Source organism: Neovison vison, chromosome 13, assembly GCF_020171115.1.
Source record: "Neovison vison isolate M4711 chromosome 13, ASM_NN_V1, whole genome shotgun sequence".
Classification (NCBI taxonomy): domain Eukaryota; kingdom Metazoa; phylum Chordata; class Mammalia; order Carnivora; family Mustelidae; genus Neogale; species Neogale vison.
In genome coordinates this window covers 66485409-66510339 of record NC_058103.1, presented here as the reverse complement: position 1 = coordinate 66510339, position 24931 = coordinate 66485409, and the positions used below count along the sequence as shown (strand labels likewise).

At 34.6% G+C, this 24931-nt stretch overlaps 1 protein-coding gene across 3 annotated transcripts in view; it reads left to right on the top strand.

Annotated features, from left to right (window-relative positions):
* G2E3 (G2/M-phase specific E3 ubiquitin protein ligase) overlaps window positions 1-24436 on the top strand; it is a 67580-nt gene extending 43144 nt beyond the window's left edge. For 2 of the 3 annotated variants that reach the window (XM_044231599.1, XM_044231600.1), the window contains 9 exons: window positions 936-1042; window positions 1714-1830; window positions 5620-5744; window positions 5848-5980; window positions 8900-9207; window positions 11325-11506; window positions 14924-15096; window positions 21598-21788; window positions 22575-24436. In XM_044231599.1, coding sequence (XP_044087534.1) covers window positions 936-1042; window positions 1714-1830; window positions 5620-5744; window positions 5848-5980; window positions 8900-9207; window positions 11325-11506; window positions 14924-15096; window positions 21598-21788; window positions 22575-22831 — 1593 coding nt within the window. In that variant the 3' untranslated portion in view covers window positions 22832-24436. The remainder of the gene's footprint in view (window positions 1-935; window positions 1043-1713; window positions 1831-5619; window positions 5745-5847; window positions 5981-8899; window positions 9208-11324; window positions 11507-14923; window positions 15097-21597; window positions 21789-22574) is intronic. The other variant, XM_044231601.1, reaches the window with a different exon arrangement.
* The last annotated feature ends 495 nt before the right edge of the window (window positions 24437-24931 follow it).

The following is a 24931-nucleotide window of genomic DNA, read 5'->3' as shown; positions in this document are numbered from 1 at the left end:
ATATATGCAATTCCCTATCCTTGTAATGCCTTTTGTCCGGTTTTCCTGGCAAACCTTTGTTTCTTCTTCCAAACTTAACTTTGACATCACTATTCTTTTGACATTTTTGTCAGGCTCTTAGGTAGGCTTAGGTACTTATTCCTTTCTCTTCCATGTAAAACACTAAGTACTTAGGTACTTATTCCTTTCTCTTTCATGTAAAACAGACACACACACACACACACACACACACACACATTTTACAAGTAATATAATTGTATCTCACCATTATTCCTTAAAAATAGGATCTAAGCTATTTTGTTTCTATTTTTGGTACATAAGAGTATTTGTTATCTACACAGTAGGGGTTATATAGCTGTAGTACGGGTTAAATAGCTGTTAAATGTGTGCTACCAGTTTATTTTGTTTTGTTTTTAGGGATTGGCTACTCTTTCTAGTAGGTTTATACTTTTCTGTTCCTGAGTTCCCGCTGTCTGTGGCTTCCATATATCTATTTACTGAAGCAGTGAGAGTAGGTTTTATACTTCTCCCCTTTTAGGAAAAAAACTAGCTTAGAGATTGAGTTAAAAACAGAATCAAGGATGTTTTATAAAGTGACACTTAAACATTCCTCCTAGATGAAGTAATTCAATATTTTTACTGCTTTATTCACTAAGACTCATGGACAGCATGATATGTGAGGAAATGACATTGAATAAAAAGGTTGAGAAAGATAGATGTAAAGCTAAGAACAGCCAATTTCATTAACTTTTTTGGGGGGATCCCAAAATTTTAACAGTAGAATAACTTCATTTATCAAAGCTTGAGAACTGGCATAGAAAATATGTTTTCATAATATATTAAGTGAAGAGTAGCATATACTCTCTTAGCTATTATAATTTATGACCTGATACCTGGTTAAATTGTTAACAATAGATTTCCTTTTTTCCGTATAGGTTCAAGCAATAAATGCAGGAGTGTTTTTCTTTAGATGCACAATATGCAATAATAGTGATATATTTCAGAAAGAGATGCTAAGAATGGGAATTCATATTCCTGAAAAGTGAGTACCATTTAGTCTTTTAACAAAAAGATTTATTTTCGTTAAATGTAGGATTTAATAACAATGGAAGTAATCACTTATGTCTGTCACAGAGAAGCAGTCACCTTAAATAGGGAAATTGAAACATCCCCCTACCACTGCTTCCTTTTCCTTCCCAGATTGCTAGTCCTTAAAAGCAGGGATTGTGACTTTAATGTCTCATTAGTTGACTTATAGTCTCTTAATAAATACCTCAAGTGTATACAATATTAATTGATTAACTTATACACAAGTATAATAGATTTCAAAATGGCATGTATAAATTATCTAAGAGAATCAAGATGTGGTTTAAAATGTATCATAAGGATTTTCTTAATACTTATAGATGAGGAATCTAGAAATAATGTTATTAAACTTGAAATTTAAAAATTAGAAGTGAAATATTAGGAAAAATTAAGTTATAAAAAATTTCTAATGTTTCATTTAACATTTGAAAATTCACTGTGAGAATAATTAACTGCAGGATAAAATGATACTAATAGATACATATCTTGAACAGAATGTTTAATCCTAGAAAGAAAAAGTTTGTTTCTTGCTCCTAAGTGCATGACAAGTTTTTGTTTTTAGATTTTATTAATAATCCTTTTATGTAACATTTTGGTTCAAAGTGTGTTTTATATCTTTGTTTACAGAGATGCATCTTGGGAATTAGAGGAAAATGCTTATCAAGAACTTCTGCAGCACTATGAGCATTGTGATGTCCGAAGATGTCGTTGCAAAGAAGGGAGAGACTATAATGCACCTGATAGGTATATTGGGAAGTTCAGTTGTGCTTATTGTACTTACTTAAACTGTCAGCTGAGGAAGTAGTTTTCTAGTTAAAGAAATGTAGTTTTGCTCTTAGGATGTTTGAAGTTTTAACTTGAGAAGAGTATATTTATTTATTTTTTTTAATTTTTATTTTTTTTTGAGAAGAGTATATTTATTAAATGCATGTTTACATCTGTTTACAGAGAAATTATTGCTATCAGCATAGTTGGTAACTTACTTCTGTGGTGTATTTTCATGAGGCTTCATTTTCTAGAGCTGCACTCCCCTATATGGTAGCTACTAGCCACATGTGGCTAATTGAGCACTTGAATTGTGGCTATTCCAAATTGAGAGATGTTATAAATGTGAAATACATAGTGAAGACTCACTGTCTTAATTTGCTATGGCTGCTGTTACAACAGATACTTGTTTTCTAACAATCCTACAGACTAGAAGTTCAAAATAGAGGTATTGGCAGGTTTTATTTCCTCTCTCCTTGGTTTGCACACGGTTTCCTACTAGCTGTGTCCTAGCATAAGTGTCCCTCTGTCTGTTCTAATCTCCTTTTCCTATAAGGACACCAGTAATATTAAATTAAGGCCTACCCATATGACCTCATAATATCTTAATTATCTATATAAAGGCCCTGTCTCCAAATACACATAGTAAGGTGTACTGGGTTTTAGGACTTCAACTTACAAATTTGGAGGAGACACAATCCAGCCCATAATAGTAAGACAAAAAGAACTAAGAGTATCTTATTAATAACTTTTTATATTCATTACATGTCAAGCAAATAGTAATTTAGAAATGTTGAAATTCATTTTACCTATTTCTTTTACCTTTTTAAATCAGGTTACTAGAAAAATTTAAATTCATTAAATGACTTGCATTGTATTTCTATTGGATGGCACTGTTCTAGAGCTTAATTTAAAGTAATCTAGCAGTGTTCTTTTGGATCACTATAAAAAGGGTTTGATATTTGAAATTTATTGATTATTATTTTGAAATGTCAGTAGATACTGTCTCTAAATCGACCATTATTTTGTGCCTTCTATGTACAGTATACTGTGTTGGATACTAGAAATCAAAACTGTCTACATTTTTTTTTTAAAGATTTATTTATTTATTTGACAGACAGAGATCACAAGTAGGCAGAGAGGCAGAGAGAGAGAGGCAGGCTCCCCGCTGAGCAGATATCCCAACTCGGGGCCTGATCCCAGGGCCCTGGGATCATGACCTGAGCCGAAGGCAGAGGCTTTAACCCACTGAGCCACCCAAGCGCCCCCAAGACTGTCTTCATTTTTTAAGATGCAGAATAAACAGTGACAAATCCAGTTTTCTTGAATTTATGGAGGATATTTCAATAAATTTTTAATATCTGTTATATAATGTTAACATCGCAAGCTGAAACTTAAAATGCAAGGCAGAATATTGGGAGCCTTGTTTCTCATGGAGAGTGATTTGGTTGAGTATGCTCTCTCTTATTTGCAAAGACGCATCTGATGTCTTCCCAGTTTTGAAAAATTTCCCTAAACAGCTATTACCACTCCTGATTTCCCATTCTGGGCTGGAGTTTTTCTTTTGTTTGCCTGTTACAGTGTAATTGACATTATTGGAATTTGTTTTTGTCATTAGACTAAAAATTATTTAAGGGCAAAGATCTTACTGAAGATGTCAGGTGTGGTATATTCTTGCTTATGTGACTGGTGACCCTGATTATTCGCTTGTAAACCTCTAAAGGGTTGTGCTAAGGCACAGATGAGATAATGTATATAAATGTGCTTTGTAAATAATAAGGCACTTTAGATTTGTAAGAAACAATACATTTACGAATATTGATATTTTCTAAATTTATTTTGGGCTATTTTTTTTTTTAAGATTTTACTTATTTGACACAGAGAGAGAGAGAGCATGTGAACATAAGATGGCAGGGGGAGCAGCAGATGGAGAGAGAAGCAGTCTCCTGGCTGAGCAGAGAGCCTGGTGAAGAGTCCGATCCCAGACCCTGGGATCATGACCTGAGCCCAAAGGCGAACACTTAACTGACTGAGCAACCCAGGTGCCGCTATTTTGGGCTGTTTTAGTTAACCTGTATATATTGCTTATATATTATTGATCGCCCAGTCAGTAGCTACCAAATTCCCTTCCTTTCTGGCAGCTACATGAGATTGGTTTCCCTTGTCTTTTCTCCTGGGACACAATAATAGCCATCTGAATTTTTTTTTTTTTTTTTTTTTAAATCTCACTCCCTCATCCTAGTGATAGGAAGCTGGTTTTGCTGAAAGGCACCATGGTGTAGTGGTTAGGAGAATGGGTCCGAAGCCAGGTAGACTAGGTTGGAAGCCCCACTCTGGGACTTACCAGCCATGTGAAATAGGCAAGTTATGTACCCCCTTTATGCTTTGGTTTCCTCCTCTTTAAAATGAAGGATGCTTGGGTGGTTCAGTTTGTTAAGCCTCTGCCTTTGACTCAGGTCATGGTCCCGGGGTCCTAGGATCGAGCCCCACGTCTGGCTCTGCTCAGCAGGGAACCTGCTTCCTCCTCTGTCTCTCTGCCTACTTGTGATCTCTGTCAAATAAATAATAATATAAAATCTTTAAAAATAAAATGAAGGATAATAGCGATTTTTCCCATCATTTAAAATTATGAGGATTAAACTTCTTATGTAGACTAAGAACTAGGGCTGGAATATAGTAAGCACTCAGGTTAGTTGTCCTCTTTCTTTCTCTAAATCATTTGGCAGAACTATCTGGGAAAGTGGGGGAGACACACAGAGAGGACACATACCTCCATACCCATATATCCACACAGAGAGATTCACCCACACCTAATGGAGGGGAGGGTATCCAACTACCTCTTTTTTCCTTTCTTTCTTTCTTTTTTTTTTTTTTTGGAGAGACAGAGCATCGTGTACATACATGCAGGGAGCGGTGGCAGAGGGAGAGGGAGAGAGAAAATCTTAAGCAGGCTCCACACCCAGCATGGAGCCTGACACAGGGCCCCATCTCATGGCCCTGAGATCATGACCTGAGCCTAAATCAAGAGTCAAATGCTCAACCAACTGAGCCACCAAGGTGCCTCCCAACTACCTCTCTCATCACTTACACATCCACACACTCAGGGAGTTTATCTCTTTTTATTCATAGAGAGTATACTCATAACCAAACAAAAAGTAGTCCCCACACCTATACAAAAAATATGAGTATGGACTGGCATACATCACACAATCCAGTAGAGAAACATGGAGGTGGGGTCGGAAGGGAGCAAATAAGAAAATATAAATATGAGCAAGATGGTAAGTCTGGATCCTATTGAGCTGCACAATACTGGGTGTCTAAACAAGTTTTATAGGAAGTAATTCCTAACAATGAATGTGGAAAATAATATTTTAAGTAAGATAATGTATGTACTGATGCTTCTTCCATGTTGGCTACATTTATATATAGCAATTTCCCTATGAGCTAGTAATTTCCAAATATAAAAGAAATTTTTTTCCTTCTTAATCCTATTCTTTCTGGTGTTCATGGTCTTGTGTATGTGCATGTACATGCTGATATTTAGTTTAGGTATTTTAAGTTTGTGAATATTTAGAGCAGGAGGTTACAAACATAAGTGAAAGAGAAAAAAAAAGTAATGTTTCAAAGCAGATAATCTTATTCTCCCTCCTTTGGAAGAATAGTTGTTTATATGTGAGATGGGCAGTATGTCCTGTGGCAGTACAGGTGGTTGGAATTAGACCAAGTTAATACCAAAATGTAAACATCTGCTTCTGTTTATGTCCTCAGCAAATGGGAAATAAAGCGCTGTCAGTGTTGTGGTTCTAGCGGAACACATTTAGCTTGTTCCTCATTACGGTCATGGGAACAAAATTGGGAGTGTTTGGAATGTAGAGGTATTCTCTACAATTCAGGTAACATTTTGTAATTTTGAATAAAGATGTTTTTTGAAATGTATATTATTTTAAAATTCTTCCTGTATATCTGTATTGTTAACATTGGGTTTTAAATATACAGAGGATTTCCAAAAAGCCAAAAAACATACATTACCCAACACTAATAGTGTGGGAATAACTGATTGTTTGTTGGAAGAATCATCACCTAAATTACCCAGACAGTCACCTGGAGCCCAGCATAAAGATCTCCTGAGGTATGTATGTATGTATGTATGTATTTATTTATTTTTTTGAGGTATGTATTTTGAAATGTAGAAAAATACAAAACTCTTCTCTCTCTCTTTTTCTTTCTTTTTTCTTTTTTTTTTTTTTAAGGAAGTTCTGTACCCATTGTGGGACTTGAACACAAGTCCCTCAGCTAAAGAGTCAATGCTTTCCCAACTGAGCCAGCCAGGCATCCCTATAAAGCTCTATTTTGAGAAAATTTAGACTGGAAAGTGGTGTATATATACATATACTTGGAATATTAACTGACCTTAGTATTCTGGAACAGTGTTTTTCAAACTGCAGGACCAAGATTTGATCATGAAGTCATTGCAGCCAGCATTAATGAAAAGAAAACAAAACAGAATAGAATAGAGTGTGAAATAGCAGATTGCATTGCAGATATATATGAAATTTATTTTATTGTATACTGAATTGTGATATAAAATACATATTATAGATCATTGTCAAGTAGTATAAAATATCAAGTACACCACGTTACTTGGTTGAAAGGAAAGAATCATGTTTAATATGGTGATTTTTTTTTTAATTGTGTAATCATGTGCTTAATATATTTGCTGTCAGTATTGAAGGTCTAAATGTCACCTCTTTAGAAACTTCAAGGCTTACTTACAAGTATCATTATGTTGTATTATTGTCTACATATTTTCCTACCTGGGCTGGTTCACCCTGTCCTTAAGTAACCTGGTGGTTCCCAGCTTCTGGGAGGTCACCATATTGACGCCAGACTTAGCGCAGACACCCAGTTGGCATAGCACACGATAGCCCAGAACTCCTGTGCTCAAGTGATCCTTCTGCCTCAGCCTCCTGAATACTTGGGACTACAGGTGTATGCCACTGTACGTAGTAAAATACGTAACTTTTAAAATCACTCATAACATTTAAATAAGACTAGAATTATAATTCAGTACATGTCCAGGTATTTATTTATTCAGCTTAAGTTAGAATTTTTAAGTAGCTTTTAGAAGAATAATCAAAACTAACATAAGTAACTAGATGAAGTACTTTTTTGTTAAAAATAGTATCAAGTTAGGGATACCTGGGTGGCTCAGTCGGTCAGGTGTCTGTCCAACTCTTGGTTTTGACTCAGGCCATGATCTTGGGGTCCCGGGATCCAGTCCCACGTGGGTCTCCGTGCTCAGCAGGAAATCTTGAGATTCTCTCACTCTTCCTCTGTCTCTCCCCTGACATCTTCCCACATCCCCTACTCCCAGCACGTATACCCATGCACACTCTCTAAAATAAAATCTTAGAGAAAAATAGTATCAAGTTAAAACTTAGAGGGTAAAGAGAATTTCTGCGAAAATACTTGATAAGTAGATTTATAGACAGAAGTGGAATATGAAGTACTATTCAAAAAGTGAAGAATTGCTGTTTTAAGATACCACTTGTGTTAACTGAAAACTTATTACAGATGTTTTTATAATATTTTTAGTATCAAAAAAGATGTTCACATTACTTTTTTTTTTTTTTTTTTTTAAGATTTTACCTATTTATTTGACAGAGAGAAATCACAAGTAGACGGAGAGGCAGGCAGAGAGAGAGGGAGGGAAGCAGGCTCCCCGCTGAGCAGAGAGCCCGATGCGGGACTCGATCCGAGGACCCTGAGATCATGACCCGAGCAGAAGGCAGCGGCTTAACCCACTGAGCCACCCAGGTGCCCCTCACATTACTTTTAAAACTCTTAATATGTATGTTTCCAAAGACGTTATTCCAGGGAAATTTGATTCCTTGTTGCATGCTTTCACATATTCTAAAAGAATAACAACAGCATTTCCATTCCAGGTAGGAGCAAGGAATCAACCTGCTACACAAAGGCATATTTCTGAAGGATTGTTTTACTTCCAAAAGACAAGTTTTCCTGCAACCTGGGTTAATGAATAGGGGGTGTGTGAAGAAAGAAAAAGCAAAGCCTGATCCTCACTGGGGCATCGTAATGTCTTATGATGAGAAAAATTTATACATGATATAGAAAGATGATCGATGGACATTGCTCCAAATGAGATAGTTTTGAGTACATTAATTTCAGTTACAGATGGAGAAATTGAGGCAGAGACATTTGATTTGGTCCGTACAATTGCCTCGAGATCTTAATAAGACAACTTGCTAGGCTCATGCTCAGAGGTTCTGATTCTGTTTACTTGCTGTCATGGTTTAAAAATTTGCATTTCTGGGGCAACTGGCTGGCTCAGTCTGTGCAGTATGCAACTCATGATCTTAGGATTATAGGTTTGAGCCCCACATTTGGTGTAGAGATTACTTAAAGTCTTTGGAAAAAAATTTTGCATTCCTAACAAGTTTCCAAATGCTGTTGCTGCTGTTGGTTTGGAACCACACTTAAAGAATTATAGCTATAGACTAAAAAGTACTATTGAAACGGTTGTGAGTTGTGTTCATAATATTAACTCTACTGTTAACTAACTTTATGATGAGAAATACATTGTATAATCTCTTAAAACTATGGTTCTCTCATAGAGTAAGCAGAGATTACATTTGTTCTATTTTTTAAAGGATCTAGTAAACTTGAAATGCTTTGAAGCAACTGTTTGTTATAGCCATTGGCCAGGAGGGTAAGATTCTGAGCTTCTGACTCTTACATCTGAATCCACTGAATTGATCAAATTTGAGATAGTGATCTATCAATATTCTCATAGATTGTTTATGGTACTGGATTTTAATTAGTAGGAAATTGGGGAGGGAGTCAAGAATTTAGAATTAAGTCAAAGAGCTTTTGGTTCTGATGGCAGCTGTTGTCTGTTTTTGGGTGGGAGCTGGGGAAGAATTTCCTTTTTAATTAATTTTTCTATTTTTTATTGGCTGAATAACTGCTGTGTCATGTAAAGTACTTTAGAGTACTTAACTTTTATGTTTAAATTCATGTCTTATAGGCAAGGCAATAAATTTAGAAAAGAAGTTTCAACAATAATGGTGGAATTAGGTTTTCAAATTAAAAAAAAAACTAAAAGATTATGGATTAATAAAGCCAATGTCTGGAATAGTGCCTTAGATGGATTCAGAAATCAAAACTTTAATCCTTCATACACAATTGAAGTAGCATATGTCGATGAAAATGATAACTTTGGAAGAGAGCATCCTGGATCAAAGCAAGAATTCCTAAGTCTCTTGATGCAACATCTTGAGAATTCACCAATGTTTGAAGGGTCCTTGTCAAAGAATTTGTCTCTAAATTCTCAAGGTAATTTTATTATTGTATCTGCTGAATATACCATGTGAAAGAGATAGCTGGTTAGAATTAATATTTAGTCCCTGTGGTCGAAATGTATAGTTTACTTGGTTGTAAAATACTGATTGAATCACAGAAGAGTAGAGAAAGGGGAGTGGTATTTTTAAAATTTTCTAGTGAAACTTTTTATTTAAGAATATGCTTAATTTTTTTTTAGTAATATCCTCCTTAGAGTGAATTTATAATTAAGTGTAACTTCTTTAAAATTGTACTTTATATTCATTCTAATTTCATTTGAATAGAGTCGCCAAATGGAATAGATGATTATTTGAGCCCTTCTTGTTCACATCTTTGGAATTTGCAGATAGGATGTTTCTTCACAACCTAGGATTTTATCACATAATTTTCTGGTCCACATCTAACAGATTTTTTAATGTACTTTTGCTTTCAAGAATTTTTCATGCATATTTATGTATATGATACTTTTCTGTCTTATGATGAATTTAAAAAAATGCATTTCAGAAGAGTGATTAATTCTAGCATTCTTTTTTAGGAGCTTTTATACCACTTTTGCTATAATGGGAAATTCAGACGAGTGAGAAGACTTATTTCATTCTACTTGAATTTTTCTCCTGTATAGTCCCTAGAACTTCCTTATTGTTGCCTAATGCATCATTAAGATAGTTGAGAAACTTCCAGGGTTTATTTGTACCTTGTGTAGTACACACTGTTTAATTCAAAACTCCCTAAAACAAAGTAACATTAACTCAAGACAGTTTTGGTATAGTAGGTGAGTGCATGAATTCACAAAATCTGAATTCAGTTTTGTACACACCTACTTCAGTTGCTTTAGTACACACCTACTTCAGTTGCTCTCTTTAGTCAGTTGCTTAGTCTCTCTGGAATTCATTTAACAGATACAGAAAGTATTACTGCTAATACGTAGCATATAAGGTTATTGTTGAGATTTTCTTAGTTCATGTAATGAAAGTGTTACTTATTAATAATTTGCTCTTAACAATATTAAGAGAAATAAAGGAAATTTTACATTATATCTTTTTGATTTATCAAGGTAGCTAAAACATTTTAAGTTTTTATTTTAACATACAGTGTTGTATTAGTTTCAGGTGTACAAGGTAGTAATTCAACACATCCATATATCAGCCTATGCTCAACACGACAAGTGCACTCTTCTTAATCCCCACCACCCATCTCACCCACCTCCCCACCCTTCTCCCTTCTGGTAACCATCAGTTTGTTCTAATTACGAGTCGGTGTCTTGATTTGTGTGTGTGTGTCTCTCTCATTTTTTCCCCTTTGCTTGTGTGTTTTGTTCCTTAAATTCCACCTGTATATGAAATCATACAATATTTGTCTTTCTCTGACTTATTTTGCTTCATAGCTAAAACATTTTAAATGACAATTTAAAAAATACTGAAAGCTGTGATGACATGGTTAGATAGCATATACTCCTGGGAGTACCTTTGTACCATTTTGGAAAATAATTTATCCCTATTTATCAACAACCTTAAAAATGTTTCTATCCTATGACATCCTAACAGCATATTTAGGACTCTATACTAATCAAATAATCAAAGATATATAAAAAAGAATATGGGAATAGATGTTGATTATAATACTGTGTCTCATATAGTTGAAAGTATAACTTAGCCAAAGTAGCCAGTAGTAAGGAGATGGCTTGCTTTGCAGCACATCTATAATTTAGTCTTAATCAGTCATTATCTGTAGATTTGAATAATTGTGTCTAATATAGAAAAATTTTACAATATAGTAAAAAAAAAGCACAAGTCAAACTATTTGCACTAATATACATACTAGAAATACACATCAAAATGTGCATACTGGTTATTGTGATGGTATTATATGTGATTTTTATTAAATTTTCCTGTATTTATATTTTTTCTATTATAGGTAATTTTATATTCAGAAAAATGTATTTAGGTGAGATCTGTATTTTATGTACAATTCTAGTTTCTGTAAATTATTTTACATTTATCTAATTCTTAGTTTTTTGGGGCTTTTAATTTACTGTATATGTATTCATTATATATGATTATTTTATAATAATAAAAGAATTATATTTGATGTGTTTTCATCTGTATCTACAGTTCTGAAAGAGAATCTTTACTATGAAGCTGGCAAAATCCTTGCCATTTCTTTGGTCCATGGTGGTCCTTCACCTGGTTTCTTTTCTAAAACCTTGTATAACTGCCTTGTTTATGGACCAGAAAATACCCAACCAATTTTAGATGATGTTTCAGACTTTGACGTGGCACAAATTATAATCAGGGTAAGAAATGTACTTGTTTATTAAAATACAGACTACATTCTAGTTATATGAATGTAAATGATGGATCTACACTAGAATAATACTCTGTGCAGGAATCAAGAGGTATCAATATTTCTGTTTACCAGCAGAGTTCACAAACAAGAGATTGATGTTAAGGTTAGACAGCTGAGATCAAAGGGCCACATTTAATGTTGATATAATCAGTTAGATGATGTATTTGACTTTGGTCTGTGGTCAAAATGGTTTGTTACCACTCCTCAGAGTTAAATGGATTTATCTACCCTGCCAGAGACAATATAAGGCAGGTTCCTTATTGTCTGCTGGACAGCAGGGGAAAGTGCACTTTCTATAGGTAGGTGGATCTGTAAGGAGGGAGGACTTAAGCTTACCACTCAAAAAACTTAGTCTCACTCCTACAGGGAGATAAGTGTGATAGGTGCAGAGAGGGACCAGGCTGAATTTCTTTATGGAAACAAGTGGGGAGACTCCGTGTTTCTACCTAAAAGTAGTTATCATTTATTAAGCCCTGGACTACATATCACCTGTACAAACTCAGTTTAGTTATAATAATGCCCTCTTAAGTATCATTGCCTACATGTTACTGATTTGGAAACTAATTGAGACAATGAAAGTCATCCAGCTTTTTTTCCTTTATTCTCCCTCCTGCTTAAACCTATTCTATCCATTGTCTCCATTAACAGGCAGTATAGTTTAATGGTGAAAAGCAAATGCTCAGGGCTCCTGGGTGGCTCAGTTGGTTAAGCAACTGCTTTGGGCTCAGGACATGATCCGGAGTCCCGGGATGGAGTCCTGCATTGGGCTCCCAGTTCCACTGGGAGTCTGCTTCTCCCTCTGACCTTCTCCCCTCTCATGTTTTCTCTCTCACTCTATCTCAAATGTATAAATAAAAATCTTAAAAAAAAAAAAAATGTTCAGAAGTCAGATTTTAGTTTGAAATAGCTACTATAAGCTCCATGACCTTGGGCACTTTAGTTAATCTTAAGCCTCAGTTTCAAAATCACAAAGTAAATAACATGGAAGTGTGTCCTTTTATTTGGCCCAAGATGTCTCATCCCAAAATTTATCCTTTAATTCAAGTGATTTTTCCTTTTTTCCTCTTTACCAAAACACATACTTTAGTTTGACTTCCTTGTCTCAGCTTCCTCTTGTCCTACTCATTTCTTTGCTTCTTGTAGTCAGGCTTCTGTTCCCATAGAGCATTCTTCCAAGTCAGCTAGTTTTTAGCTGATTCCAGGGATCTAAATCACTGCATGCAAAGGCCTTTCTTTCCTAATAATTTTTCATCTCCTTTTGTAATCACCACTGTCTTTGAATTCATCTCTTCTGTTTTCTTTAATACTGCATTTCTTCCTACCCCTGAAACTTGGGTTATTAATCTGTGTTATCCTAGTCCTCCCTCTGTACTATTTGGAAAGCTGCTTCCTGCCCATAACCTTTCTGAATGATTCCCAGACCTCTGTTTTTGAGCCACTAGACTTTTATACCTAGATAGGGTCTGAGTCTTTTTAACACACGGAGTCCAACATGTTTAAGCCAACTGTTTTTTTCCCCCAGAGTTTTTGGTTTGTTTGTTTGCTTGCTTGTCTTATTTTTCTTTTCAAAAGATTTCTTATTTCCATGCCTTTCTGGAGAAGTGTCATTTTCATTCTGCCATATTCCATTTATCAGGATGTATCAAGTCATCTATCTCTAAAAGTGAAGTTTATCTTCAGCATTTTCCTCTTATTTCTAATGTACTTACTGCACCAAACTCAAATTATTTCTAGGTTTAAACAATTAGGATATTATTCTAATAATCAGGATGATTCTTTTAAAAGTATAGTTTTGACAACATTGCCTTCTTTGGAATCTTCAGTGGCTTCTTATTGCCTATTGAACAAATTTCAAGCTATTCCCTAGGGTATTTAAGACTTCCAGTTCTTCTCATGGCTTTATCTATTGTTTCTGTGCTCCTATCCAATGTTTGTTCATTTAGTCAACAAATAACTATGTACCTCATATTGTTTCATCACTGAAAGTACAGTAGTGAGCCAAAGTCCCTGCCTCTTTGAAATTTACATTTTAGAGGAAACACAGAAGATAAATAAATATATAATATACTCCCATATAGTCAAATGTATTGTAAAAATAAAAAAGAATAAGAGAAAGGAGATAGTGTTTGGGGTATAATAAGATGGAACTTGGGCTATGCTTCTGTAACAGAGACCCCAACAGATGTTTTATTTCTCTAAAATTTGTTATCTAGATTTTAGTGTAGGGATTAGCAAATTACAGCTATAGGCCAAGTCTGGCCTGCTGCCTCTCTTGTTGTAGATAAAGTTTTATTGGAACACAGCCATACCTACTTACCATTTGTTATGTGTCTATGACTGCTTTCACACTATAGTGGAAGAGTTGAGTAGTTATGGCCCATAGTGTAGGATGTCTGGCCTTTCAGGCAGCTTGTATTTTAGCGGTATGGTTATGATACATCTAGGGAATTGGATTCCTTCCTCTCACTGTGTAATCACTTAGGGTATCATCTTCATCTACATGAGGCTTGCTCTTAAGGGGAGAAATAGAAGTAGAGTTCTGGAAAGTTTGACACATTTTCACTCACATTCTTTTGGATAGTTCTCAGTCACATACAGCCAGATTTAACTGCAAGGAAAGTTTGGCTGTCAACTAAAATTCAGGGTGGTGGGTTTGGGCACAAAGGTAATATTTACCTAACTACTTGTGACAGTGTGTGAAGGTAGTATTTTGAGCAGAAAAACTTAATGGAATTTCAGCAGAGATCTGAAGTGAATGAGGGAAATCATATAAATCACTGGGAAAGAGTTTTTTTTGGAAAGAAGAGATATAAAGTAAAATTTGTATTCAAATAGACCATTGACTGCTTCCTGTTTTTAGTCTGTCTTTCCTTGTGTAACTCTCTTAAAGAGCTAATCTATATGAAATTGTCTGGTACATTAATGGTCAAATGTTCCTTTTTTTATACTATTTCCTGAACTATTTTGATTCTATCCCTGTTTTAAGTACCTCATTAAGTCTTTAAGTCCCTCATTCAAGTCTAACAGCTGATATTCTTTCTCTTTCATGAAATCTCAGGTTATTTCACTTACTTCTCTAGTGCTATGTAACTGTTCTGTGTCAATTATTATCTCTTATGTAAATAATTTCCTATATTAAAATGCCAGTTTACTACAGGTTTCTTGAAGGCAGAAATTGACAATATTAATTAAACTGGATTGTCCTTTATTCTAGAAAATAATTCTAAAAAAATAATTCTTGATATACTTTTACTCCACACTGGTGTTCTCCAGAATTGAGTATAAAGTAATAACTATTATTTGAAATGTAAAAATCATTCACAAGTAAATGAATAAACTGGGTATATTTTCTTCTTTGTTATAGGTAAAGACTGCAACAAATGTGGCTGACTTAAACTCAATAGTAAATGAATGCTATAACTACCTAGAGCATATTGGATGTTTAAGACTTATAACTTCATTAAGTGATAAATATATGTTGGCAAAAGACATACTAGTTTATCATGTAATTAAGAGAGTCCAAGCACCCTTTGAAAGGTAAGTTGTTTAAATGTGATTCTCTCAAATTACATGTTTAAAGTGATTGTCTTACAATGAGATATATTTGATAAAAATTTAAGTGCTATTTTAAAGTAATGCTTTAAAAGTAATGTCTTAAGAATGATTGCCGTTCTAACCATTTTATACAGAATTGGTGTGAATGTATGATGCTTGGGTAGGAAGAGTAATCATTACTTCAGTTTATAATTATCCTTCTAAAAAACTTTTTTTAATTCTTAGCATGTAAGTCAACTCTTCCATTTCCTTTCATTCATTTAATAACTATTGAGTACCTGTTGTTTGCTAGGTAATAGGTACTAAACATTCTTTGATTAAGAAGGTAGATATGATGAAGTCCCAGAAGTTTATTTTTGCTTTTGTTTCCTTTGCCTTTGGAGACGTATCTTGAAAGAAGTTGCTGTGGCTGATATCAAAGAGATTACTGCCTATGTTCTCCTCTAAGATTCTGATGGATTCCTGTCTCACGTTGAGGTCTTTTATCCATTTTGAGTTGATCTTTGTGTACGGTGTAAGAGAATGGTCGAGTTTCATTCTTCTACATATAGCTGTCCAGTTTTCCCAGCACCATTTATTGAAGAGACTGTCTTTTTTCCACTGTATATTTTTTCCTGTTTTGTCGAAGATTAATTGACCATAGAGTTGAGGGTCCGTATCAGGGCTCTCTACTCTGTTCCACTGGTCTATGTGTCTGTTTTTATGCCAGTACCATGCTGTCTTGGTGATCACAGCTTTGTAATAAAACTTGAAATCAGGTAAGGTGATGCCGCCAGCTTTATTTTTGTTTTTCAACATTTCCTTAGCGATTCGGGGTCTCTTCTGATTCCATACAAATTTTAGGATTATTTGCTCCAGCTCTTTGAAGAATGCCGGTGGAATTTTGATCAGAATGGCATTAAAAGTATAGATTGCTCTAGGCAGTATAGACATTTTAACAATGTTTATTCTTCCGATCCAAGAGCATGGAATGGTCTTCCATCTATTTGTGTCTTCTTCAATTTCTTTTATGAGAGTTCTATAGTTCCTTAAGTACAGATCCTTTACCTCTTTAGTTAGGTTTATTCCAAGGTATCTTATGGTTCTTGGTGCTATAGTAAATGGAATCGATTCTCTAATTTCCCTTTCTGTATTTTCATTGTTAGTGTATAAGAAAGCCACTGATTTCTGCACATTGACTTTGTATCCTGCCACGTTGCTGAATTTCTGTATGAGTTCTAGTAGTTTGGGGGTGGAGTCTTTTGGGTTTTCCATATAAAGAATCATGTCATCTGCGAAGAGAGAGTTTGACTTCTTCATTACCAATTTGGATACCTTTTATTTCTCTCTGTTGTCTGATTGCTGTTGCTAGGACTTCTAATACTATGTTGAACAAGAGTGGTGAAAGTGGGCATCCTTGTCTTGTTCCTGATCTCAATGGGAAGGCTGCAAGCTTTTTCCCATTGAGGATGATATTTGCTGTGGGTCTTTCATAGATAGATTTGATGAGGTTCAGGAATGTTCCCTCTATCCCTATACTTTGAAGTGTTTTAATCAGGAACGGATGCTGGATTTTGTCAAATGCTTTTTCTGCATCAATTGAGAGGACCATGTGGTTCTTCTCTCTTCTCATATTAATTTGTTTCCTTTGCTGTGCAGAAATCAAAAGCTTCTGCACAGCAAAGGAAACAGTCAACAAAACAAAGAGGCAACCCACGGAATGGGAGAAGATATTTGCAAATGACAGTACAGACAAAAGGTTGATATCCAGGATCTATAATGAACTCCTCAAACTCAACCCACACGAAACAGACAAACACATCAAAAAATGGGCAGAAGATATGAACAGACACTTCTCCAATCAAGAAATACAAATGGCTATCAGACACATGAAAAAATGCTCATCATCATTAGCTCTTAGGGAGATTCAAATTAAAACCACATTGAGATATCACCTTACACCAGTTAGAATGGCCAAAATTAACAAAACAGGAAACAACACGTGTTGGAGAGGATGTGGAGAAAGGGGAACCCTCTTACACTGTTGGTGGGAATGCAGGTTGGTGCAACCTCTTTGGAGAACAGTGTGGAGATTCCTCAAGAAATTAAAAATAGAGCTTCCCTACGACCCTGCAATTGCACTCCTGGGTATTTACCCCAAAGATACAGATGTCGTGAAAAGAAGGGCCATCTGTACCCCAATGTTTATAGCAGCAATGGCCACAGTCGTCAAACTATGGAAAGAACCAAGATGCCCTTTAACGGATGAATGGATAAGGAAGATGTGGTCCATATACACTATGGAGTATTATGCCTCCATCAGAAAGGATGAATACCCAACTTTTGTAGCAACATGGACGGGACTGGAAGATATTATGCTGAGTGAAATAAGTCAAGCAGAGAGAGTCAATTATCATATGGTTTCACTTATTTGTGGAGCATAACAAATAGCATGGAGGACAAGGGGCGTTAGAGAGGAGTAGGGTATTTGGGTAAATTGGAAGGGGAGGTGAACCATGAGAGACTATGGACTCTGAAAAACAGTCTGAGGGGTTTGAAGTGGCGGGGGGGCGGGAGGTTGGGGTACCAGGTGGTGGGTATTATAGAGGGCACGGCTTGCATGGAGCACTGGGTGTGGTGAAAAAATAATGAATACTGTTTTTCTGAAAATAAATAAATTGGGAAAAAAAAAAAGAAGGTAGATATGAGACTTGCTCTTCATTACCTTAGAGCACTGGTCTTCAGACTTTTTGTTCTTATATTTCTTTTTTTTTTTTTTTAAGATTTTATTTATTTATTTGACAGAGAGAGAGATCACAAGTAGGCAGAGAGGCAGGCAGAGAGAGAAAGAGGGGGAAGCAGACTCCCCGCTCAGCAGAGAGCCTGATGCGGGGCTCAATCCTAGGACCCTGAGATCATGACCTGAGCCAAAGGCAGAGGCTTAACCCACTGAGCCACCCAGGTCCCCCTGTTCTTATAATTATTAAAAGAAGTTTGAAAACCTAGTTATTCTCACATTTTTCTGTTTGTATATGTATAAAAATATATATGAAAATTGGGAGAATGGTACACCATGCAGTTAACCACACAGATCTAATGATTACCAATCAACCTGTGGCCAGTCTTATTCATCTAGCCTACCTTTATTATTGACTCCAGGATTCGATTCTTCTCTTCTCTTTTCTTCTCTTCCCTTCCCTTCCCTTCTCTTCTTTTCTTTTAGTTTTAAAAAATATTTATTCATTTTAGAAAGAGAGAGCAAGTGCCTGTGGGGGGAGGGGCAGAGGGATAGAATGCTCAGGCAGACTCCCCGCTGAGCATGGAGACCCATGTGAGGCTTGATCCCACACCCAGTAAAATCATGACCTTAGCCGAAGCCAAGAGTTAGATGCTTAACCGACTGAGCACAGGCACCCTGACTCCAGGATTATTTTCAGGCAAATTCCAAACATAATACCTATGTTATGTATTAACCTATGGATTTAAATTAACCTATGGATTTAAATATATTAACCTATGGATTTAAATATATTTGATGTGTTCACAATTGTTATACTTCTTAAACTTACTGGTTCTCATTGTCTCCATATTTGGCCATTGTAAATGTTCTTATGTTTCTTTTGAGTTCTTTTGATATTGACCTTAATGATCTTTGATAGCTTTCTTGGTATATAGCAGGGTATTTCAGGCTCATTTTTTGCATTTTCGACTGAGGAACCTTTGTTTCTTTGAATGGTGAATGATATTTCCAAAATACAGTCTGGATGCTGGGGATGCTTTTTTTGCCAGATTATTCAGTGTTCGTAGACCTTTTTGGTTTGGTTTTGGTTTCAGGTTTTTAATGTAAAATAAATACATCTTGAGTTTTACTGATACTTCAAATTCTCTGCTAAGATTTTTAACCTTTTTCTTTGTCCCATGTTGAGAACCTCCATTATCAACTCAACAACACAGGAAAATTAGACTATGAAATAATTACTCACTTCATTTATTCCACATTTCATAAACAGTAGTCTCAGTTACATTACCAACATTATTACCAATAACTTTATTGAAAACAGGTTAACATTATTTTTCTAGGGCTGTGTAGTTAAATTACTATATTTTAAAGACATTTAGAATATTCTGTGGTGTTCTACTATGAGCTATATATACATTTTACTTTCATTTTTTATTTCATTTTTATTGATTTAAAAAAATTGTTTTAAGGTTCCATAAAATATTTACATGGTTCCAAAATCAAATTTATAATGAAAGTATATCAAAAGAACTCAGCTCTGTGGTACAAATTGCATTCAAAGAAGTATAGCTTTCATCTTTATCACATCCACTTTTCATCCCCTTATGAAGTCATCATTTTAGTGACATTGTTTAGCCATTATTTGTTGGTTTTTTAAATGATAAATAGATGTGTGCATATGTTCTAATTTCTTTTATTAGATAAATAGTAACATTACATCCACCCTTTTTCTAGTTATTTTTTAAAATTGGCAATATATACTAGAGATCATTTCAAGGTGGTAAATACTTCTACTTTTAGAATCTATATCACGTGGCCTTTTCCTCTGTGGGTGTCTTGTAAAGATACTTGTCATTGGATTTTGGGCCAGTCCAAATAATCTAGATAGGATGATCTCAATATCTTTAATTTTATCTGTTTAGAATTTTTTTCCAAATAAGATCACATTCATAGGTTCCAGGAAATAGGATGTAGACTTATTGGCGGGTTTGGGGGGCTAGGGCTCCATTCAGTCTACATCAGGGTAAATGACAGTATTGGGATTTATTTCTGGCATGTCCCTGGAGCTACAGCTTGGAGAGTGAACTCGGGAATTTGCACACCTGGTAAAGCTGTTCTTCTGCAGGTGGTTTGTACTAGGGTGGTAAAGCAGTATATAGAGAAATGAGCAGATAAAAGGGATTTCAGACAAGGAAACTCATAGGACTTGGTATTAAGAAATGGAAGAGGAAACAGTTAAAGAGGACTTTTAGATTCAGCTATACTAATTTGATGGATAATGGAGGCATATACCATCAGTTATGGTTTAGATTTTAGTAGTAAGGTGATGAACTTTCCTTTGCACTTAATAAGTTTGAGTACTTGAAATACATGCTACCATTAGCCTGTTGGATATATTTCTGGGCTAGAGATACTAGAGATTATTTGGTTTTTAATTAATTTATTATTATTTTTTTAAGACAAGGCAGATTTTATTTTTTAAGATTTTTATTTGTTTATTTGAGAGAGAGAGAGCATGAGCAGGGTGAGGAGCAGAGAGAGAAGCAGACTCACTGCTAGACAGGGAGCCCGATGTGGGGTTCAGTCCTGGGACTCTGGGATCATGACCTGAGCCAAAGGCAGATGCTTAACTGACTGAGCCACCCAGGCTCACTGAAATAATGGATTTTATAATGATGAGTGTATACCTGCTAAATACAGCCATGGGAGAGGATAAGAGAGAAGAGAAATTGGCCTTGGTACAGATCCATGAGACACAAACATCAACATTTAAAGCAAAGTAAAGAAAGAAGAAGCTTTATAAGAGACTGAAAAGATCTGGCCAGAGAAAGAAGGGAAACCAGAAGACTGATGCCATAGAAGGAGATCATTCATAAATTAGAGCAGTTTTTCCTCAGGTGTAGACAAGAGTAGAATAAAAGTGAGTTGGAAATTAGCAAAGGAAGGTAGTGAATGTGGATAAGTCTTTCAGATAGGTTGCCTTAAAGGAAAACATGGCATTGAATGAATTTTTTTTCCATTTAAAGATGGAAAAAATAAGCACATTTCTGTGCTCTTTAGAATAACTCAGTAGAAGGGGGGATGAACCTGTAACAGGGTACCTGAGGAGGTGGGTAGGGGATTCAGAGCCACAGATAGGGCTTAGTCATTCTGATAGATAAAAATATACCTCAGTTCTTTCCTAATGAGTGAGAATGTGCATTTAAAATAATTTACTTGTTCCTTGTATTTTGTTAATTATCCCTTCATATTTTGCTAATTTCCTGTTAAATTGTTCTTTTAGAAAAATGATTTGTATTTTTTGTATATTAGAGAAATTAGTTTTCTGTCATATACGTTACCACTTTGTTTTTTTTTGTCTTTGTTCATTTCTTTTTAGCAGTACGTAAGTTGAATTTTTTTGTGGCTAAGATTTATTACTCTCTTTCTTTGCAGTTTCTAGGAAACTTCATTTTATACTCTAGCTTTGAAGTGTAAAATACTTTCACATGTCTACTTTTTTCCTCTTTTAGCTTAATTTTATTTCTTTTTTTATTGTTTTAATTTTAAAACTATCTTACAAAATCAAATAGTATGGGCAGGTAGAATTTTATATTAATATACTTGCTTGTTACTGATTTAAAAGTGTCATATCATGTATATCTATATTATTATATGTTTTTTCCTCACATCTAACTGTGTGTAAGTTAGCTAGAAATGTTAATTTGTAGTTGTAATACCAAACACATTTATGAATGTTGGCTTATTGTTTATCTTCTTACAAGTTTTAAGCAGGGTTTGAAAACTCTTGGTGTTTTGGAGAAAATTCAGACTTACCCAGAAGCCTTTTATAGCATCTTCTGTCATAAACCTGAGAATCTTACTGCAAAAATCCTTAGTGATCTTTTTACAGTACGCACATTATCTGACGTACAGGCTTTGGGATTTTGGAACAGTTATCTACAGGCTGTTGAGGGTATGCGGATGTTTTATTTTTATTTAACTGTCACAGAACATTTGTTTTGGTATATTAATTTATTTCTTTGAGTTTTGCTTTTTGATGATAAGACTTTCATCTGCTAACTGCACATTTACAAAATTTATTTCAAGACAAGTGTATATGACTAAGTTCAAAGTGATAAGGAAAGATTCCAGAGTAAATTTCAGTTTTGCAATTTGTTTTCCTCTAGATAATTTGAGGTAAAAGGCACTCTTCCTAGAAAACTTTATATGGGTGACTGCCACAGCATAATCTTAAAGCTAATTATCTTCTATTTCATCTTTTTCAATTTTAAGTTAAATATCATTGAGCATTAGCAGTGTAAAATCATTCTGTTTAATAAGAGTGGGAAAGATATGAGTTGAAATTCTTTTTTAGCTAGGTTATTTAGTTAGTTTATACCACTTAGTTTTCCTCTCTGAGTCTGATGAACTAGTGTGTCAAATAGTGATGATCTAAAAATGGCTTAAAATTATTTTTATTATCATGCCCCCTGAACCTCTTGGATTGTATAATAATTTTATATTAGAGAAGACATTCAAATATACAACTAAATGACTTTCTGAGTCATACTTAAGAGGTTCAATTAAACATTTATTGAGTGTACTATTTTCCTGTTACTGTGCTTGATTTGGTGATTTATTTTGCCCAAGATAGATAGATGTTAGAGTCTCTTAAACATTCCCTGTCTACTTGGGAAAGCATCTATATTGACAGAAATATATATATAACGTGGATTTTCTTTTTTGGTAAATTTTTCAGATGGTAAATCTGCAGTAACAATGGAAGACATTCTTATTTTTGCAACCGGTTGCAGTTCCATTCCACCTGCAGGATTTAAACCCACTCCTTCAATTGAGTGCCTTCATATGGATTTTCCTGTTGGAAACAAGTGTAATAACTGTTTAGCTCTTCCAATCACCAATACGTATCAAGAATTTCAAGAAAATATGGACTTTGCCATAAGAAACACCCTAAGACTAGAAAAGGAAGGAAGTTCTCACTACATTGGACATTAAAATGTTTTGAACAAAGAAATGCTTCTTGAAAAGCTGCTATTGATACTTTTTGTTTCAGAAATCTGTCCATAATTTGAACAAACTTGTCAGCTTCTTGGCCCAATAAAATTTATATGAACATAAAGGAATGTTTTGGCCACTTAAGCTAAAAAAATTTTTGTTAACATGTACCAGTCAAAATTGATGATATTTTTCTATTTTCTTAATATACGTGCGTCATAAACTTTAATATAAATAGTTTTAAAACAGCTGTACAGACTTTTTTCAAGTATAATAACCTGAGATATATATATATATAAGAAAAAAACTTGTATTCACTGTTTCTGCAAATTAGGATTAGCTATAGGATACCACAATGCTTTTTCTAGTTTTATATAATTTTCAAATTATTATTTTATTTTCAAGCATTAAATAGAAAAGCAAATTGATAAATCGTGTTATATAAATCAAAAGCATATATTCTGGGGTATGTGTTATAAATATTTTTCCTAGGATGGCACGGAATTGGTTGAAAATGTTTTTAGATTACTGATTTATATTAAAACAGACCCACACTGCAATTAGACTATGCCTAATGGGAAGTATTATGAAAAAGCAGAATTGCACAAATATTGTTGAACCTATGGACATTCCATAGTCTTAAGAACACTTCTGAGGTGGATAAAATATATTTGAAAATAACTTAAAATGTGTTTAAAGGCTTGGCTTTGATCATAGGATTTTCTTTTTTTCTCTATTTCCCATGTGTGGTATTAAAACCACATTATGTCTGATTCAGAATCATTTGGGGTGTGTCATTTATCTTTGTGGATTACCATGACTCTTTGACAGTTATTTATTATCAAGTTGGTTGTGTGATAGGTAAGCTGGTACCATTGCATTATATATTACCTTCTTTGCTCTTGAAAGATATCTTTATTATATAAGCAATGGAAAAATGTGTAAGAAAGAAGTACAAACAGAATGAAAAACCCACGCTAATCTCACAGTGCAGAATTAACTAGTATGTTTCATTTATTCTTACTATAAACTATTTTCCTTTCCTTTTAAACTTTTGTTATTGAAAGTCAAAGAATACCTTAAGTAACAAGAAATCATGTAATAACAATTTGAAAACACATAGTCCCATAGTTATGTCCCCATGTTTATATTCTTGCAAAAGAAGAAAGTGGAAAAGTTTTGAGTTCCTAATCTATTATCAAACATAAATGCGTTTTCCACCAAAGTAAATTTAAATTGCATGAGAGTTAAATCATTATGAGAGGTTGGTTTTAACCACATTTTTTTTATATACAAAAGCAGCTATCAACTATAATCATATTCTCATCCTTCCCAAGACATCCTTAAATTATTGATATTTTCAAAGAAAAACAACAGGATTGATTTGATACTGGTGATGGGACTCTTCAATACCAAAGGAAAGCTAAAACATATTCCTAATATAATTTTCCTTGTTACACTTATTGACAGACCCAGCAAATTAAAGTTTCATTTTGACTTGAAGTTTTTAAGAACATTATAGAAGGCATTTATTTGTCTTATATTGTGTTATTATTGTTGTTGTTGTTGTTGTTGTTTAGGTTTTATTTATTTATTTGACAGAGAGACAGCGAGAGAGGGAATACAAGGAGGGAGAGTGGGAGAAGAGAAGCAGGCATCCCTCTGAGCAGGGAGCCCAATGTGGGGCCTAATTCCAGGACCCTGGGATCATGACCTAAGCCGAAGGCAGACGCTTAACAACTGAGCCACCTGGGTGCCCTGTCTTATATTGAATTGTTAGATCATCAAAAGTAATTAAAGGATTGTTTAATAAGAGTTTGAATATCTAAACTTCAAATTTGCCATATAGCTTTTATTCCAAATGTTTTGATAAATTGGATATTTCTCAACCGTACCGTTTTTATAAAATTTTAAAAAGCCATTAAACAAATAGAAACCAAAAATCTAATTAAAGCTATTTTCTGTCATTTGTAGTTGTAATTTTTCCTACAGTGGTAATTAAAATTGATGAACATTCACACAGATTTTGGGCGGGGTGGGGTGGTAGGGAAGCGATGTGCTTGGGTTGACTATAATTAAAAACAGTATTTCAGTTCCTCA